The following is a 19037-nucleotide window of genomic DNA, read 5'->3' as shown; positions in this document are numbered from 1 at the left end:
GGGGTGAGTGTGACGCGGAGATTTCTTTATCTGCGCAGCTGCTTCAGTTGTAGTTTTTTGGTTTGAAAGAAAAAGTGAATCAAGAGAAGAAAGAAGACTGAAGTCATCCTTCATTTATATTCAGCTAGGATCTCTCTCTCTCTCTCTCTCTCTCTCTCTATCTCTCTCTCTCTCCCTCTCTCTATATCTCCCTCATCCTCTCTCCCTCTCCCTCTCTTTATCTCTCTCTCTCTCTCGGACTCAGATTATCTCCATCATCCTGCCGCTGAGATGTGAGTACTCCAACATATTTCATTAATTTTAAATTATATACAAACTATAGCCTAACTACGAGGAATATCTATTTACTGTCCTAAATCAGAGTTAATTAATTTCTCAGACATCATTTTAAAGAAACACCCTGGTCGGTGTTTCCGCTGTATTAAAACTACCGATTTTTCATTTTAATTCATAATTTCTTCATTCGAGCATTTCGGTTTTATTACGTTTATTCTGCTAAAACGAAACTTGTCGGTAGTCTGGAAATTTCTGGGCTGCAGCTGTTCGACTCTGCAGAAATACTACAATGACTCACCGGCTGACTCACCTACAAAACTATCCATCAATACTGTGATCGGCTAAAGTGCTTTTCTACACTTCCCACCAGCTCTTATTTTATTAGACAAATGCACTTTATTCAGCTCACAAAGATCCGCAGTGAAATGTGGCTTCAAATGTCGCACAAAACTACAAACACTTGGAAGAAGTTTTTAGAAATACAAAACATATTATGGAGATTATGTTATTTCATATTTGTCTAATGGGGGTATTATTGCGTGCATGTTGATCTCCCTCAGTCAAGTCCAGCCCTCTCTGTCAGGAGCCTCTCTGGCTGCTGCTGCACTAATCTTTCTCCATTTTGCTTCTGGACAACAAGCCTGTCTGTTAGAGCAGAGGCAATAAGAGTGAACTGCTGTTTGGTGTAATCAAACCAGCTGCTGCTGCTGTGTGTGTGTGTGTGTGTGTGTGTGTGGAAGTGCAGTAAAAACATCTGAATTTTAAAACCCAGTTTTTAATATTGCGTTGTTGGGTTTCTGTCAATTTATTCTTTTAAGCTGCTGAGCTGTCACAGTCTCGGGCTTTGATTATATGGATGGAAGCCAAGTTTGATGAGTCATGTTTCCATTGTTGAATTTGTGTATGTAAAATTCATACTGTAGCCTACTGTATGAACAGTCGCTGACAAATGACAGATTTCATATTCCAACTGAGAGTGACAGACAGAGGCGGAATAGATCTTTTGCATAGTAGCAATACCACAATGTGAAAATACTCTATTACTAGCAAAGTAAATATACTTAAAGTACCAAAAACAAAAGTGCTCATTATGCAGATTTGCCCATTTCAGAATCAGAATGGATCATAATTATTGATGCATCAGTGTGTAACTTGTTGGTGCTAATTTGAACTACTTCATATACTGCTGGGCATCTTAATCTGTAATAATAAAGTATTATTTATTTGTTGATTATATTTTGTATTAATAATCTGAATCTGAAAAGTAGCCAGTAACTATAGCTGTCAGATAGAAGTAGTGCAGTAAAAAGTACAATATTTCCCTCTGAAATGCAGTGGAATAGAAGGATAAAGTAGCAGAACATATTCAAATAAAGTACAATCAGCTCAAAGTGGAGTACAGTACTTGAGTAAATATATATATATATGTATATATATATATAGTAAATGTACTGAAATATCAGATGCTGCTTTGTTGGTTGAGAAAACCTAATAACTTTATAAATGTTTCTGAGAGTTTATCAGGGTACACACCAGATTTTAACCCCACAACTGCAATATGAGGAGCTTCATTGTGTCTTTACATTCTTTTTTTTTTTTGGTCATAAACATTTTTGAGTGCCTGTCCTATTATTGTGAATCACCAGCAAAGAATTCAAGACTTAAGATTTGAAATCAAACCTGTATTTCGGGAGATCTTAGCATTTGGCCAGATTTATCCTATCGTCTCTTTGGTTTTCTGTAACACAGACTCACTAAACTCAGTATTATCTGTGCAACTCACTGATGTCACTACGTTTCTGGCTGAGTTGTGATGCAAATTGTGCAAAAGTTCATGCAGCTATAAAAAGCAAGACTGTAACTTTTGAAGTAAGAAATATCACATTCCTCCTCTTACAAATGAAAAGTTACATTCATAAGCAATAAAATGTACATTTGTTCCGTTCAATACACTCAGGAGTTTTGCTGCTGCAGCCTCACTTGGTCTGGTATGACCAGTAGCTTATGGCGGCTAATGTTAGCAAACTTAATGTTGATTTTGCTGTATAACAGACATTACTGAGCCAGTTTCTTCTCCACTTACACTACTGTTACACTGTGTTTTTAATCACGTAATTGTCACTTATGGCCAAACTGTACATAGTCTCCTTTTTGCAACATGGCAACAGACTAAACCATCTCTAAATTTAAAGATATGTCGGAGATATGATGGAGTTGAAGTGAAGACTGAATTTGACCAAAAAATGGATTTACGGTACCTGCTGAATTCTTCTGAACTTGATGTCTTGTTGTAGTTATTCCTGGCAATCCATCACTTTGACCGTCTTCCTCTCTCGCTCTGCCTCACATGCACTCTCGGTCTGCAGGTCGACTCCAGAAGCAGCAGGTGCTCCCGGGGCATCGGAGGGTGAGGGGGGCCCTCCGGCTGCGGCCCCAAACCTCACCAGCAACAGACGACTGCAGCAGACGCAGGCACAGGTGGACGAGGTGTGTAGTTTGAATGGCGCTGACGCACGCCTGTTGTGTTCTGTGGTGCTTTTGGACTCGACTGCATGTGTTTTCACTGAGCTGCTGCGGAGTTTAATGTTAAAGGGACTCAAGTTCACTACAAACTGAGTCAATGGCAACAAAGTTATGGAGGGTAATTTCCCCCCAAAATCTAATTAAAACGGTAAATAAATTATAATTTTACTCTACTACTAAAAACATTCAGGCTATAATTAAATGTTAAAAGGAAATTATATTAAAATGATCAATAACTTAAGATAACACTTAATGGATCCCCAGGAGGGAAAGTCTGCATTACAGCAGCACAAGAAACAGACCGTAGGGTTAGGCAGGAACAAGAAACAGACAAAATAACAACAAAATTCAATGAAGAAAGCTACATAGTGTATAGAAAATAACAATTTAAGGATGGAAAGTGAAATAGAAAAACCTGAGATAGACAATGATAACAACCTTAAAAGGAAAAGGTTGCATTGAATATTTTTTTAAATGGGTGAAATTATCCTCCACATAAAGAAACTCTGGGTAATATAAGAAAATATAAAACTGGCCGGAAGTTTTTTCTTATTTATTCCTACTTCTTGATCTGTCAAGCTAAGCTAGGCTAACTACTGGAGCTAACTTCTAATCTAGACAGCATTTTTTCATTGGTTTGTTGTGAGGTGATACAGTAACGAAAGGTAAAAGAACTCAACGGTTCAAGAGGCACATCCTGTAATCGGAACGCAAGAAGGCGTCAGCTAATGGTCAGGATATAACTGTCACCTGAAACTCTGGGCTCCTTTCGCTCTGGCAAAACAGCGCCCTCTACCTGTTTTGTGCTGTGAAGCAATCAAGCACATTTCCCTACAAATCTGATCTGATGGGTCACAGAGTAAAGGCTGTCTCCGATCATCGAAGGTCTTTTTTATTTATCTAAATGGACCAATTTACTCCTTAATCACAGCTGAACCAGAACTTTACTGGAGTAGTACAGTTAAACTATGTGTCTCATCTACATGTAGCACCAAAATGAATAGTGACACGCTTTACTTGCTCAAATAAATGAATGTTAATTTATTCATTTAAACAAAATCAGATTAAATAAAATTAGAAGAGACTGAGCAGAAGAACTCAACATTACTCAGAACGAAAAGTTAAACTCTCATCACACACACTTCCTGTTCAGTCATTAAGTTAAGGTTCTGGTAATAATTTGATGATGTAAAATTTGACATATTGCACCTTTAAGGGTCAAGCTTCAGCTTATTGTCATTATACAATACAGGATTGCACAATGAAATTAAGGTGTAGTCGCCTCCACGCTACACACACAAAAAATGTATAAACAAATATTTTAAATTAGAATAGAATAAAAATAATAAATAGGAAATAAAATAAGTAAATAAAAGTAGCCCTAAAGGAAGAAATTACATTTACAAGGAAGGGTTACGTTTCTACATATATGCACACATATACACGCAAAAAATGTGTGTGTACAACATGTGGAGTATCAGTGTATATAATACGCAGGTTATATTGCTGAAGAGATCATAGAAAGCTTTGTAAACGAGCTGGATTTTTTTTCTACCTGTGGCAGTGATGCTGACAGGTGTTGTTGTCCTTCAGGTGGTGGACATCATGCGTGTGAACGTGGACAAAGTCCTGGAGAGGGACCAGAAGCTGTCGGAGCTGGACGACCGGGCCGACGCCCTGCAGGCCGGAGCCTCGCAGTTTGAGAGCAGCGCCGCCAAACTCAAGAACAAGTACTGGTGGAAAAACTGCAAGGTGGGCACGTTTGGTGTGTGTGTGTGCATGTGTGTTTCCCATCATGCATCGGTCCTACACAGTACTACATAAAGACTGTAGCATCCATCCCTCAGTGTGATTCAATTAGCATGTATCATGCTTCTGAACTGAAGCTAATATCTGATGTTTTATTCATCATTGTTCAAATTATATTTGCATGTAACATATACTGTATGTGATACCAATGTGAAGCCAGGTTTCATAAAACCAGTTCTTGCTCAGAGGTTCTGGTCTGGAAAACATTTGCTGAGCATCGGTCGAGTCTGGCAGCTGGAAACCGGACACTCAGAAAACTGTGGGATGTAAAACTGCATGTAGTCCTGACCGGTTGAAAGCTGATCAGATTACTTGCAAAGTAATTTCATACAGTATCTTCTCAATGCCTCTAAAGCAAGAAAAACCTAGTGATGTTTGGTCTTTCCAGACCAAACAGTTTGGGCGGCGTTACTACAGTGGCAAACTCTCTAACAGGTGCTGGACTGGACAAAGCAGGAGATGGAAAAGGCAAGAAATAGAATCCAACCACTGGTTTTTCTCCAGTAATCATTTTAATTGCTGTAACATCTTCATCTATCATGGACATTTCACGGTAGTAGCAAAAACACAGTGTAGAAATACTCTGTTACAGGCAGAAGTCCTGCATTCAAAATGTTACTGAAGTAAAAGCACAGAAGTATTAGCATCAACATATACTTAAAGGTATAATATGTAACATTTCCACGTTAAAATGTCTAAAAACCTATGTTATATATTTTGTTGAGTTGTGTACTTACATTATCCCAAATGTTTCCAACAATGTTCCAACCCACAGAAATCTGTCATTTTATTCAAGGTAACGGTGCGTTTCATTTGGTCGCCTGTCAGTGGCGTCATATCCCCTTTACCCCGTCTGGTGGAAAACATGGGAAACACCGAGGCTCTTTCTATTTCTCTATTTTGTGCCTCCTCGTCTCCTCCCGATGTCAGCGCGTCATCTCGAAGGATATCTCAATTCATAAAATGCATCTCGGGGAGAGAGGAGGCTTGCCGGAGGAGCTTTGAGCGAGGATGCACAGGTGTATCCTTTGCGGAAGTCTTTTCGGCACCCATGACGTATGAAAGAGGCGTGACCATGGACAGATGATGCAGCTGTACCGCATGTCATATTTATTGACGTCGCTTTGAAATGACGGCTCCGAAGCAAGGACATCTCATTTTGTTAAATACCTGTTGCCTCGACTCCTCTCTCCTCGCGTCTCTGGTGGGAGGGACTACGACGCGGAATCGAGGAGGAGGAGGAGCGGCAGATGACAACGTCAGAGAGTGAGGAAGGAAGTCGCCGAACGTGACCAAACGTAACGTGAATAAAACGTGATTTCTGCCTGAGTCACGACCGATAGACTGTCATTGGCAATGGTGGTTAATTATCAATGAAGACAACAACTCCCATGATCCCACGCTACTTCATGACGTCATCAAGCTACGCCTTTTGTTATTGTTTTGATGTGAGAGACCCCTAGCGGCAGAAATTACATTCTGTGCGTTTAAAGTATCAAAAGTAAAAGTATTCATCTTGCAGAACGGCCCATTTTCAGAATCATATATATTGTATTAACGCTTTATATCTGTGGATGCATCACTTTAATGTAAAGGTGGAGCTAATTGTAACTACTCTATATACTGCAGTGTGGTTTAATCTGTATTAATACATCATCATTTATTGGTTGATTAAATTCTGTTTTTTAATAATAAGAATCAGCAAAGTAACTAGTAACTAAAGCTGTCAGGTAAATGTAGATGTGGAGTGAAAAGCAAAATACATAGTGGAGTAAAATGCATCAAATGGAAATACACAAGTAAAGTAGAAGTACCTCAAAACTGTACTTAAGTACAGTACTTGAGTAAATGTAGTTTCCACCACTGGAAATTTGTCCGGCACTAAACATTTCAACAAACATCAGATTAAAGAAATACCATCAGACAAATACCTCAGGCATATTACGAACTGTGATAGAATCTCAGTGCTGTGGCCTGGCTGCAGTGTACCACTTGTTTCTTACGCTGATGTGTTTTGCTGAAGTGCACTGAGGTTTCTGGAGGGCTGCTGTGCCAATTCACTGGTTGTCACTTGTGCACCTGTCTTGCATTTGACATGAACACCATTGTGTCATTGTATTATATTTAATAAAATATTTTTTGGAGTATGTTGTGCCTGACGAAGATCCACGACGGATCAAAAGGTCGCAGCAGTTATAATTATCACGGCAGTTGTAAAAATCAGTGAGCGGATTCTACTTTTTGCCTTCGATATCTGCTACACTGGCTCAGCTGCAGTTGCCTGCAAATATGCTGATAGTTGATTTAATAAAATGCTGATAGTAAAATACCTGTACTGCTGAATTTCAATTTGAGTGTTTCTATACAAATCAAAGAAACAATTTCATGTCACCACTCGGTCAAGATGGGAAAATGTGACTCTTGTGGCTTTTTGCAGTTTACACTGATTAGAATACGCAAGATTTTTGTTGCCAGAAAAAAAACTTTGTGGCTTTTCAGCCTGTGACAGTTTACCTGTGTATCATTAGTGAACAGAGTGGCGGCTGTGTGTTCAGGCTGCCTCAGCCTTTAGCACAGGAAGTACGCTTCCCTGCTCGCCTCCTCATCACCTTCCTGGAACTTTACTCGTATATTAGATTAAATTAATCTGCTGGTCATAATGGGATTTAATTCTGCTTAATGTTTTAGTGTTTTCGGTGACACATTGAGAGCAACAAATAACTGCGAGAAAAGAACTTCAGTACTTATGCCACTGTTCTTGCAAGTCGGCCAAGAATAAAGTGCACAGTGACAGAAAACAGTTCGAAAATACTGCTGTGTTCACAAAATCTAATAAAGTAAGAAAAGAAAAAAGGCTGGAGGAAGCAGGAGAGGTGTTTTCCAGTTTACAGAGAGACTGTAAGACTCAGTTCTAGATCAGTAAACAGATTTTTAATAAGATTACAAATGCATTCATTTTTTTTATCTTTATTTAATAAATTTTACATTTGATTCATTCCATCTACAAGGTCTCGTAAGCAAAAATGTGGACTCTGAAGTAGCTCATCCATTTGACCTCACATTCTTCCAGGTTAGAGATTTTGGTCACGATAAACCAAAATCTAGTCCCATTAATTTTAATTAATAATGGACTTACCTGTACTCTTCTCCACTGGTGTTTAGAGCGGTTAATAACATAAAGTACCTGAAATGTATCATCAGTCCAGATTCAGTTTAGCTTTGAGTGCATGACACATACTTGCCTATAAAGCCTGGCATTTTGGGTTCACTGTTTTTAACAGTCTCAGTTCTGTTCAGATATTGTTGTTCAAATCTGGCCAAATGAACTGAACCAAAAGAGTCCGTTCATGATTGTGTAAACACGCACCACAGTGACATGATCATAAAGAACTTACTGTAAAACTAAAAATATACAGTATTCTCCCTTTTTTCCCATCTGCTTGTCATAAACTTCTTCTGCCTTCTTGGTAGATTTTTTTTAATTTACATTTCTTTTTTGAGGACTTCTTTCTTTTTCGCTGCAGTTTGCACTTACTTCTCTTACTTCTGTCAAAATTAAAGCTGAGTAAAATTGTCCCGAAAGCTAACTAAATACTGTATTAAATAACACCAACTCTTATCATTTTCACTCCATGTAAAACTGTCAAAATGCAATAACAATCCTTCATTTGAGTACAGTCAATAGTGTGTGGAAAGCTGCTAAATGTTTTCTTTTAGAAATGTGTAATTAGATTTTCATCCATCAGACAGGTGTCCCTGCGAAGGCTGAGTATGTTTCAGCAGTGAGTAACCTGATGGCTAAGACTGACTTGACTTCTAACAGTCAACAAGTAAAGAGGACTGAAAAATGATCGGTTATTTGTTCAAATGCATAAAACGACCTGTGTTTACATTTTACCTCACAAGCAACTCTCAGATGCAAAGCATGACATTGTTATTAGCATCAGAAAACCTGACGGGCATGCAGTGTGTCAACATTTCCTTAACTTTAAGCGATTTGTTTTTGGGTAGCTGTGGAGGCCAATAAAAATACAACCTATTTTATAAATTTATATAATTTTTCATTTAGCTAATCTGAAAAATTCTGGGGGAGAGAAACATACTTGTTGACATATTGTGCTGTAGAACTGATACAGCAAAAAGCAACAGCTCCAGAATATAAATTAACTTCTGAAAGTATCAACAACATTCACGGTCAGTGGTGGAGGAAGTATTCAGATCCTTTACTTGAGTAAAAGTACTAACACCACGCTGAGAAAATACTCCACCTACTTAAGTATTATCAGCAAAATGTACGTATCTATTTTTATCTCAGCATCAGTTCATCCAGCGCACCCGCCTCTGATGGACAGACAGCGCTGTTTCAGATCATCCAATCAGAACCTGCCGTGTAGAAAGGCAGAGGAGGATTACGTTAGAGGAGAGTTCGACTGACAGTGACCAGGAAGTCAGAGAGAGAAATCCCAATCTGGATTACACTGACAGCCTGGGATTAAAGAGCCAGCTGTGGTTTGTGACGTAACTCCACCTACCCCCAATACACACAAACACACACACGTGTTTGTACTTCTATACTTGTGAGGACCCCCGTTGACATAATTCATTCCCTAGCCTCTAATATTAACCTTAATAACACTAAGGTCATGTTCTTTGTATTGTTTGTTTTGATGACCTTAGGAGGAGTTATAAGGTCCACACAAAAGTCTAAAACTGGAGATAATTTTCTTATTGTCAACCAATCCCATGAAAAGACCCAAACTAACAGTGAATGTGTATCGAAAGCCTGATATATCTTCTTCCTCTGAGCCACAGAGCTCCATTGTTGTCTCTTAAAAACCCATCAGTGAGCCGCTCTGTTGCACTGGGTGACATGTTCCTTCATCACCATGAACACACACACTGTAGTTTATTCTGACTCAGTCCCACACACACCGTCCTGCTGCCCCAAATATTCACTAGAGCTCTAAATGTGGATTAATCCGCCGCTGAAAATAGTCCCCAACGAATGCACTATTTCCTCCTGTTTGTTTGCTAAAAACTACAGCGAGCGGCTGTTTGAGGAAATGACTGAGCCGTTTTTTAGACATGAAACTGTATTTGTTGACAGTAAGAAAAATGTAGAACAAGCCTGATCCTTTAATTCTCTTTCATTCATTTTCACACACCAACAAATCAATCGACTAAGATCTGGTTTCTCTCTTTTCCTTCTCTCGCTCTACACACACACACACACACACACACACACACACACACACACACACACACATCAAGTTGGTACCTCTCTCTCTCTCTCTCTCTCTCTCTCTCTCTCTGTCCCCTTGTTCATGTTAATCTCTCTTGCCCTCCCCCCCATCAGAGGGGGTGATGTGATTTCCTGTCTGTCAGCAGCTCATGTCATCATGTTGATTTATTTATGGAGTATTTCGGTCCACACACACACACACACACCACCACCCGATTGTGTGCATATTGTACTCTAACACCGAAAACCCAACAACACTGTCTTGGGACAAAAACCACAATTACATGTTCTGCAAAAAAAATGGAAAAGGACCAACACATGTTGACCCAGCAGTGGTGGAAAGGAACTAAGTACATTTACTCAAGTACTGCACTTAAGTACAACTTCGAGGTACTTTATTTTCCTTAAATATTTCAATTCTATGCTTCTTTATACTTTATACTTCTACTCTACAACATTTCAGAGGTAAATGTTACACTTTTTACTCCACTACATTTATCTGACAGCTGGAGTTACTTTACAGATTAAGATTTTACAAACAAAACTTGATCAATTTATAAAATATGATCCTGTGCTACAGATTAAACTATCCAACAGTACATAACGTAGTTTAAATGTGCTCCACCTCCACCAGCTGTGACATTAAAATGCTGCTTATGAGTTAAAGCTTCAGTAATGATATTCCAATAATATATATATAATAATGAAAGGGACCATTCTGCCCAACAAGTACTTTAACTTTAATACATTAAGTACATTTAGCTGTTAATACTGTACTTTTAGTGAAATGTTGAATGTAGGACTTTTCACAGAGTGGTACTGCTGGAGTTCTTCCTGCACCTCTGTGACCCTGTGGTGTCTGAATGAGTCAATACACAGAAAAACTTGGTCCCTTCATTTCCTTCTAATTTCCTGGAAATACGTTTGCTTGAGGCTGCAAATGTTATTTTTTGGCTGATTTCAGAAATAAAAGAAGAATTATAGGATTATTTCACCTCATCAAAGTGCAGTTTTTGTTCTGACTTTCTGATTTTTGTTTTTCTTCCAGATGATGATCATCATGGCAGTTATAGGTATTATATGTGTTGGAGTCATCTTCTGTAAGTGACACCGTTCTGCAGTCAAACATCACACACACATTTTTGTCACTTTTGGCAGACAGGCTTCACTTTTCAAAGGGGTGCTCCGCCCAAAAATCTGTAAACACATATCAAACAACCCTTCTGTAGATTTGAAAAGTGGCTGTGAAATGTTTGTAGTTTGGTGCTTCACAGAAAACAGAGGCTGTGGACAGTTTGAGTTCCTGTCGGTTACAATAAAATCCAATAGAACATCCACAGAAACTTTATTTTATAAGTATATTTTGTGTAGTTCTTCTGTTAGTTTTTTATGTTATGAAGGTTTCTGTTTTTAAGAGTTTTTTGTTGTTGTTTTCTTTGAGTTTTGTTTTTCTTCTGGTGTGATTTAGTGACGATATTTCCTTTTTTTCCTTTTCTCACTCGTTTCGGTTGTTTTGATCAGACAACTTCAGTTGTCGTTTGAATGAAACTAAAGCTTTGTTTTGCTTTTTGTGGATCACCTTGGGAGGATGATTCTGCAGTTTTTGCTGATCCTTTTTCCTCTAGTGCCACCATCAGGCACAAGTTTCCTCTAAGAAGTACCGGAAGTTAGTAGGCAGAAGTTTACCGAGCACATGATGACGAACTTTTTGGACGCTCCATCAGCATTTCTCTAGAGCTGACCTGAGGTCAAAATGTTAATTTGCACACGAGAGACGTCTGAATCTAACAGGCAGAGTGTCGAGACGTTTGCTCAGGTGAACTGTTTTTATGACCCCATGACCTTTCCTCTGGTGCCACCCTCAGGAAACTCTATTGCTAGTCTTCGAGCCCCCCAGCGAGGCTGCTAGCAGGGCTTCAGGCTTTTAGTCCTGTTTGAGGGAAACTGCAGGCAGAGAGTATTTGTTATCACAGTGTATTTAGAAATAATGACCTGTTTTGGTTTCATAAAGAACATGATTATTGACCAAATTAAATCACTGAAAATGTTTCATACAATGTCAGTTATTTACAAAATAATCACTCACCTAAGGTGATTCAGTAGTTGCCCAGTTGGATTAAGAGTCGAGGTTTCTTGAATGAACTTTGAACCTCAATCTTGTTTTTAAATGTTACTTAGACATTCATTTCTCCGCTCTTCCTCCTTTAGTGTATTTCTTCTACTGAGCTGCTCTTCAGGGATGGACGCACAAGTCGCAGGACGAGTGCACTGCACCGACACCACCGAACCAAATCCAGCCTCTCCTCAGCGCTCCTCCTGCTCTTCCCCCTCCTCTTCCTCACCGATGCCTTCCTCAGAAACTTCCATGCATGGTCTGTAATGTGCTCCGGTGCCTCCTTTTTCTCTCTGCTCCTCATGGAAAACGTCTCTCCTGGCAGGAATCCTGAGTTGAACAACGGCTGGATATTTTTGTTTTCATTTGACCTTGCTGGGAGCAATCATCATCATCATCATCATCATCAAGACAGTTTAAATTGTGAGTTCATTTATAAGTTACAGAAAAGTATATTAAACTGACTTTTTTGGTACTTGCTGCATTGTCCATTTCAAGGAGTTTAACACAAACAGAAAGGATCTTTTCAAACAGTACTGGCTGCAGGTCTAAAGTCCATTGACCCAGGTTTGTTCATTGAGTACAATGGACATGAAACTGAAAGCATCTTCAAAAAAAATGTAATCGTCAGACTTTAACATTAATCTAACTATAGCTGTCAGAAAAATGTAGTAGAGTAGAAAATAAAATATTTCCCTCTGAATTCCGGTGGAGTGAAGCCCATAAAGTAGCATAAGATGAAAATACTCAAGTCAAGTACAACTAACTCAAAATTGTACTGAAGTACAGTACTTAGTTACTTCCCATCACTGTTTACTTCACTCAGTCATTCATTAAAACATGGTTCTGGCTGCAGATGGAAATTGAGTTTTAGAGGCCAGAAATCTCAGCAGCTGGTGAAGTAACTGTTGAGTCAGCTGCTTTGTCATTTCTAAGTTTTAAGTTATTTTCTTTAACTTACAGCAGCCGGAGACGACGACAGAGATATTTCCCATTAGAAAATAAAGATTGTAAAGATGTAGAAATACAAATGTAGCAAAACGTCGTCTTGTGCGTTGAGACGCAGAGGATCTAGACTGAGAGAGTTTGTAGAAAGATGATTGCAGCAGATTAGAGCGACAGACAGTCGGCTCACACCTAATACTCACCCAATTTCCAAAAAGAATCCACTGAATGTGAGTAAGATAACTTGTTTTTTAACATGTAATTGTCCGACTTTAACATGAATCTGGTTCTAAATGGATTTCCACGGTGAACATGTAGCTGCTGGTGTTTGATTTGTTGATGCTGAGGAACTGAAACAACAGTATATTGAACCTGGGTTTACGGATTCCTGTTTCCCTGTCTGTCCTCTTGTCCAGCTGTATTGTACTTGTACAGTATTGTTCAGGAAAGCTGCCCCCTTGCTGTCAGTATTGGTACTGCTACTGATGTATTTTCAACTTATAAAGAAATACGACAGGAACAATTTAGATTTTTTTGCTCTCTGTTTGTCTGTCCTGCATCAGTTTGAGTTATTGTGATGCAGCAACAGTCCTGTTTTTGTTTTTATTGTCTTGTGAACCAACCTGACTTGTGTTTCGTGTACTACAGCTGTGGTTTGAATGTTTCTTTGTTCTGAATTTGCTTGAATGTGATTCCTCTGTAATAAAAGCTGAGTTTGAGTGAGTGTCGGATATCTATCATGAGACTGTAGATATTAAAGGTTTGATTATTACAATGTAAGGAAGGATCAATTATTTGATTTTAAACTGAATTTGAGCATTAATCCCACTGTGTTTAGTGAAAATCAGGATCAGTGCTTCTTCAGCACTGCTGGATAATCAAAGGTTAGGAAAAGTGAGGAACATTTAAAGATTACAAGTTCTTAAAGTTATTCTGATTATGGGATTCCAAATAAATTCACGTTTGCAACAGAAATGTAGTGTCCCAGCCCTGATTTACTCTGAAAAGTTGTTTCATTTTAACCTGCTGTTAGAAAACAACACAAGTGTTGCTCTCAGGCTCACCAACGAGGATTAATTTAATCTAAGATTAGTCCTAATCAGAGTTTTGCAAAACTAGGTTTAAAATGAGTAAATCCAGATTTAAAATAAAGCAGAGCTCTGTTGCACAATTAAAAACTAATCTCTATTTAGTAAATCAAGTTTGTTGATGTAAACCAAGAGTTTAATCAATATGGAGGTGCTTGCCAACCCAAATTAAAATAAATAAATAATACATTTGCGTGCTGTCGGGCCGAGTAAGTATACAAGACGGGGGGAAACCGTTAACTTTTGGCTGCTCTGTATTCCTTAACAAAACATTACGCTGTGTGCTAGCTAGCTAAAAAGCCTAACATTACTCATGGACACCTTGCATTAAAATGCGTATCCAAAAGTTTCGTAAACACGGTGTCTTCATCTGCCTCTAGTGGTGACAAACAGGAACTGCTGTATTGATAAAAATCTGCTCAGGCTTCATTCCACACTACACTAACTCTAAGCAGGTTCTGAGTTTGTAGTGTGTTCACCCTGGAAAAGTGACAACACTAACTGTACTCTGAACACTCAATACGCATAATAAAATACACAGTTGTTCAATGCAACACGCAGGAAATTTAGGAGCTGCTAAAAGCTGCAAAAACTTCACATACATTTAATGATGAGACAGCTGGAGACAGAGCGAGGAGCACAAGAATCACGGGTACCGAATCTTTGCTTTCTCTTTGTGAAGCTTCCAAAGTCACATATTGATTGATGTCTTTTGAAGCATGTAATACTTAATTTCTTCTATAAAAAAAAAGTTAAAGCACACATAAAGTACAACATGCTATATTGTATGCAATAAGTCTGTCGTAAAGAATTGTGTTTCAGCCGACATTTTGTGAAGTGAGGACATTAACTACTGGCATGTTAAAATATAACATAAGCAAAAATTGGCGAGATAAGTTTTGTAAAGCAGATTATCCATTCACGTTAATAAAAAAAGACATTTAATTTTAGAACAAAAGTGGTCAGTTTAAAAGCCTGGAGAGAATAATGAAAAATCTGATACACACTAACATTTTACTCTTAACTAGTAAAAGACAGCCAGGAAGAGTGTTCAAGGACATTTTGTCCTCAAGCAGCCTTAGGAAGATTTAACGCGTAAACCTTTCCAGTACTGCCTCTTCAGCAGTGAAGACTCCGAACAAAGACCGCTTTTGGGAAAGGTGTGTTTGTAGAAGTAAACTTTTATCGCCCCAAAAATCCGAACTTTACTCTGCACGTTTCAGTATAATGTTGAATCATACGGAGTAATATTATGGAGGGAGTTACTATCACAGATTAACCAACGAGCTCCGTTTCATGCAATGCATTCAAACACGGAATTTAAATTCACAAACAAATCAGTGTAAAATGTTTGATGTAAAACCTCAAAATTTTAGTTTCACTTCACAGTTTTAGCAAAGCTTGAAATTTGTGTTGAAAATACATTAAAAACCTTCGATGCAAAATTCCACTATTGCTGCCATTTTTCTTAACGTAAGGATGATTGAAAAGAAATTACTCCTGAATTTAAAATTGTACGGTCATGCTTCTTACAGAAAATAAAATTACCTCAGCTTTGTGCAAGTAATTTTGCTCCAATGTGAATTTGACCACAGAGGACCATCGTAGCCCACCTCCCCCCAACTGACCACAAACAAATTCTTTATTAAATTTTTTTTATTTAGGTCCCAAAAAACCATCATAATAACATTATATCAATAATATTAATACAGAAATTGAAAAAAAGGAGGGGAAAAAAATAAAATAGCTTTTCTGTCCACAGCCTCAAACTTGGGTATCGGGAAGGAATTCGATCCTCCAGAAAAACTCTGTAAAGTCTGTTTGGGGGGGAAGAAGAGGTGAACTGGGCGTGGCTTCAAGCTCGAGCGCGCTGTCTGTCATTCTGCTGTGCACCAATCAGGAATGTCGAGGTGAGGCAGGGGGTGGTTTTCGAGGTAAAGAACAGAGTTTCAGCCTACTGCTGCGACATCTGGAAGAGGAAAACAGAAACAAGAAAGTTAGTTTGATTTGCTCTCTACACATTTTTAACGAATAAATCTTTAAGTAGTAGTTGCACATTTTGGGTTGTTGGCTTTCTTGCTGAGAGTTAGATGAGAATATCGATACCACTCTCATTTGGGTCCAGTAAATATAAGGCCCCTTGGGTCCCTTGAAAGGCGCTATATAAATTTAAGTTATTATTGTTGTTATTATTTAAATGAGACACTGGTCCTTCGAAGTCAGACTTGTGGTGGTATAAAAAGCCTCCCGATACATTCCCTACAAGAAGCTTCGTCTACTGATGAACCTTTTAACTGAATCTATTTCTGGACCTGATAACTTCACTTCCTGTCCATGTTTACCGCACTCTGCAGTCTGTCTGGTAATGAGTAACGGTGTAGCTGTGTGTATAAACTGTGTGCAAGTCAAGGCTGCAACTACTGATCGGTTTGGAAATCAAATATTCTTGCAGATATTCAGAGAACCTGGATCTTAACTTAAACCATCTACACGTGGCGAATACAATAAAAAAAAAAACAAACAAAAAAAAAAACGAGCTACTTTAAGTCTGTTTCATTTACTAGTTTTACTCTTGATTTAATTAGAATTTACTTAGATTTCTCCAGTATTACATCGGAAATGTTTATGCCAGTGATTTATGAATTTTGTTGAAGGTCTGAAGACTGATTGTGAAAGTTGTTCAAGTTGGTTTTCGATTTTATTTTATTTAATAGTATTGTTTGAAAATGGATACACAGCACTCTGGCTTATATGAAATTATGGTGTCTTGTAAGCCCATGTGGGCTGGGCATAGTTGTATGCATGACAATAATAAACATCTTCAGAACTTCCTTGTTCTCAAAAAGGAAATTTCCTGAGACAAACGTGTTTAATAATGTGTGTAAAATTAAGAAAATGGGCAGAAACATTTGGTTTTCACAGGTCAAGCTTGCCGTGGTTTCCACAGTTGCTACTCAACTATTAAAACACCATCTTTTATTGAATTCTTAGTATCAGACAGTAATAATGACACTGACCATGAAAAAAAGGTTTAATTTTGAAACTGTTTCTAATCGATTATTCGACTCCGCACCTGTTGTGTCTGTGCCTGTGTCTGTGTCTCGGGTCCTCGGCTCGCCAGCCGGCTCAGGATGTTCCTCTCAGACATCTGGAGTCGCACGGCAACCGGTGGTATCCGGGCGATGGTTGCCGGGAGGCGGGTGACATCCGCCTTCATGTCGCTCAGCAGCTCCTCCAACTGCTTCAGCACTGAGAAAGAGAGATAAGGAACTACAGTCGCTTGCTCACTGTAGGGTTTGTTTGCACAGTCATCAGGACAGGTTTATGGTGGTTTAATTAAGTGGTTTATTTTATACCACATTTAATTTCCCAAAATGGTTTTATCTCCTTTCTTTACTTTAGATTTTCCCTCCAGGTTTTCATGTTCTGATCCGATTGTGAAGATGCATTTTTATCAACGTAAGCTCATATTATTTGCAGCATTTATTACTTATGCTTATTTCTTTCACCCTGTACGCAACAGAACATTAAAAACTAGATGAGGAAAATTTGTCTTTGAATAATGATTAAAAAGTTGAAATAAATGAGTACTAGTAAACAAAAATAAGAAGTAATACTGGCGATAGATTCATCCGTTCGACCAAAACCAAACAAAAAAATGCAAATAGCCACTGTTTACCACATTATTTTCATTAAGAGGAGAGAAATGCGTCTCGAAAAGTTTTTAAAACATCTTGGACACTAAAGTCTAAGGAAGAAATTGACAAGAGGCAACATTTTAACCTAACCTAGGTAACACCATAGGCCATAATTTAAACCAAAACCTCAAATCATACTGGCCAACAGGGTAAATATGAATATATAACAGTGGAAAATACTGGTGGGATGCAGTTAATTGGATCTGTGTGGGGGAAAAAACCCTTTGAGATTTCCCACTTCCTGCGTTCTGTCTCACCTTTGTGCAGGACGGCGTTGGCCGGTTTGTTCCCGGACATGGACTCCTTGCTGAGGTGCTGGTGGGACTCGGCCAGACACTCCACCTCACTGAAGCGGGTGTTGAGGGCCATGGAGGGGTGGGAGGGGTCCTCTGACATGTTGAGGTAGGCGGCGCGACGTAGCTGCTCTTCGATCACCAGCGCCTGCTCCAACAGCTGGGGAGGGGGGCAGCGTTAGCATCACCATAAAATTAACTTAACCATCACTGACCATATTGCAGCAACTATCAGAGAAGCCATCACTGGTCACAGTGATGTACTACATCTGAGTGTAAACATGGCATCACTTTTCACACCTGTGATTGCAATTATGACAGACTGATGTTTGCAGGAAGGCTGTAAGCTACAGCAGTAATAACACAATTTAATATCATAATATATTTAAAGGCTCACTGTTTTGGGATTGTTACCAATTTCAATAGCAAAATACCCAGAAGCTTTAAAGGGAAGCAAATTAGTGTCAATGGATTTTCATCTTAAATATTGTTTCGCTGCATCCAAAAGTTATGCAAGAGAAAACTGATCCCTGTATTTACAGTTAAAGAGGTTCACTTGAAGAGGGGTCAGATAAATCCAAAATGCTTGTACTAATCTAAAGTGAAAAGAATTATACATAGAAGCAAATGAGCTGCTGCTGATGCACCTGAGTCCCTCCAAGAAAGTAAAAAATACAGTTTTACTACAGTGCTTGTGGTAAATTTTTAAATTCCAATTTTCATCAAATTATTTTAATTTCATTCATTTTCATTCATGTATTAAAATAGACGACACCATCAAATTTCAACGTTAATGTTTTTCTCTCCATCTATAAAAAGGTAAAACTACCTTGAACCTCCTGGCGAGAAACTTGTTCTTGATTTCCAGGAAGTTGCCTCGGTTCATCTCTCCCTTAAAAGGCTCATTGAGGATGGCGAACTTCACATCGTTCTGGATGTCCTGCCAGCGGGCGTAACCATGTCTGCAGGAAGCCATGGTCAAGGGGAGCAACTGCTTTGAGTGGACAAAGACTAATCTCAAAACAACAATTCCCCATTACATCCACCCCC

General features: G+C 38.7%; 2 protein-coding genes across 8 annotated transcripts in view; one reads left to right on the top strand and one right to left on the bottom strand.

The window, feature by feature from the left end:
* Positions 1 to 13631, top strand: part of LOC122864490 (vesicle-associated membrane protein 2-like) — a 13650-nt gene extending 19 nt beyond the window's left edge. Inside the window, exons 1-5 of the mRNA XM_044171974.1 lie at positions 1 to 272; positions 2643 to 2763; positions 4393 to 4551; positions 10899 to 10950; positions 12059 to 13631. The exon at positions 1 to 272 is cut by the window's left edge and continues 19 nt beyond it. Coding sequence (XP_044027909.1) covers positions 271 to 272; positions 2643 to 2763; positions 4393 to 4551; positions 10899 to 10950; positions 12059 to 12075 — 351 coding nt within the window. The 5' untranslated portion in view covers positions 1 to 270 and the 3' untranslated portion in view covers positions 12076 to 13631. The remainder of the gene's footprint in view (positions 273 to 2642; positions 2764 to 4392; positions 4552 to 10898; positions 10951 to 12058) is intronic.
* Positions 13632 to 15634: 2003 nt separating this feature from the next.
* chd4a (chromodomain helicase DNA binding protein 4a) overlaps positions 15635 to 19037 on the bottom strand; it is a 33307-nt gene continuing 29904 nt past the window's right edge. For all 7 annotated transcript variants that reach the window (XM_044171952.1, XM_044171951.1, XM_044171949.1 and 4 more), the window contains exons 38-41: positions 18817 to 18949; positions 17952 to 18147; positions 17070 to 17245; positions 15635 to 15965 (exon numbers count right to left, since the gene is read on the bottom strand). In XM_044171952.1, the coding sequence (XP_044027887.1) occupies positions 15951 to 15965; positions 17070 to 17245; positions 17952 to 18147; positions 18817 to 18949 (520 nt within the window). In that variant the 3' untranslated portion in view covers positions 15635 to 15950. The remainder of the gene's footprint in view (positions 15966 to 17069; positions 17246 to 17951; positions 18148 to 18816; positions 18950 to 19037) is intronic.

This window comes from Siniperca chuatsi, linkage group LG17, assembly GCF_020085105.1.
Source record: "Siniperca chuatsi isolate FFG_IHB_CAS linkage group LG17, ASM2008510v1, whole genome shotgun sequence".
Lineage (NCBI taxonomy): Eukaryota > Metazoa > Chordata > Actinopteri > Centrarchiformes > Sinipercidae > Siniperca > Siniperca chuatsi.
The sequence above is the reverse complement of the archived record's forward strand: the minus strand, read 5'-3'. Positions and strand labels throughout refer to the sequence as shown.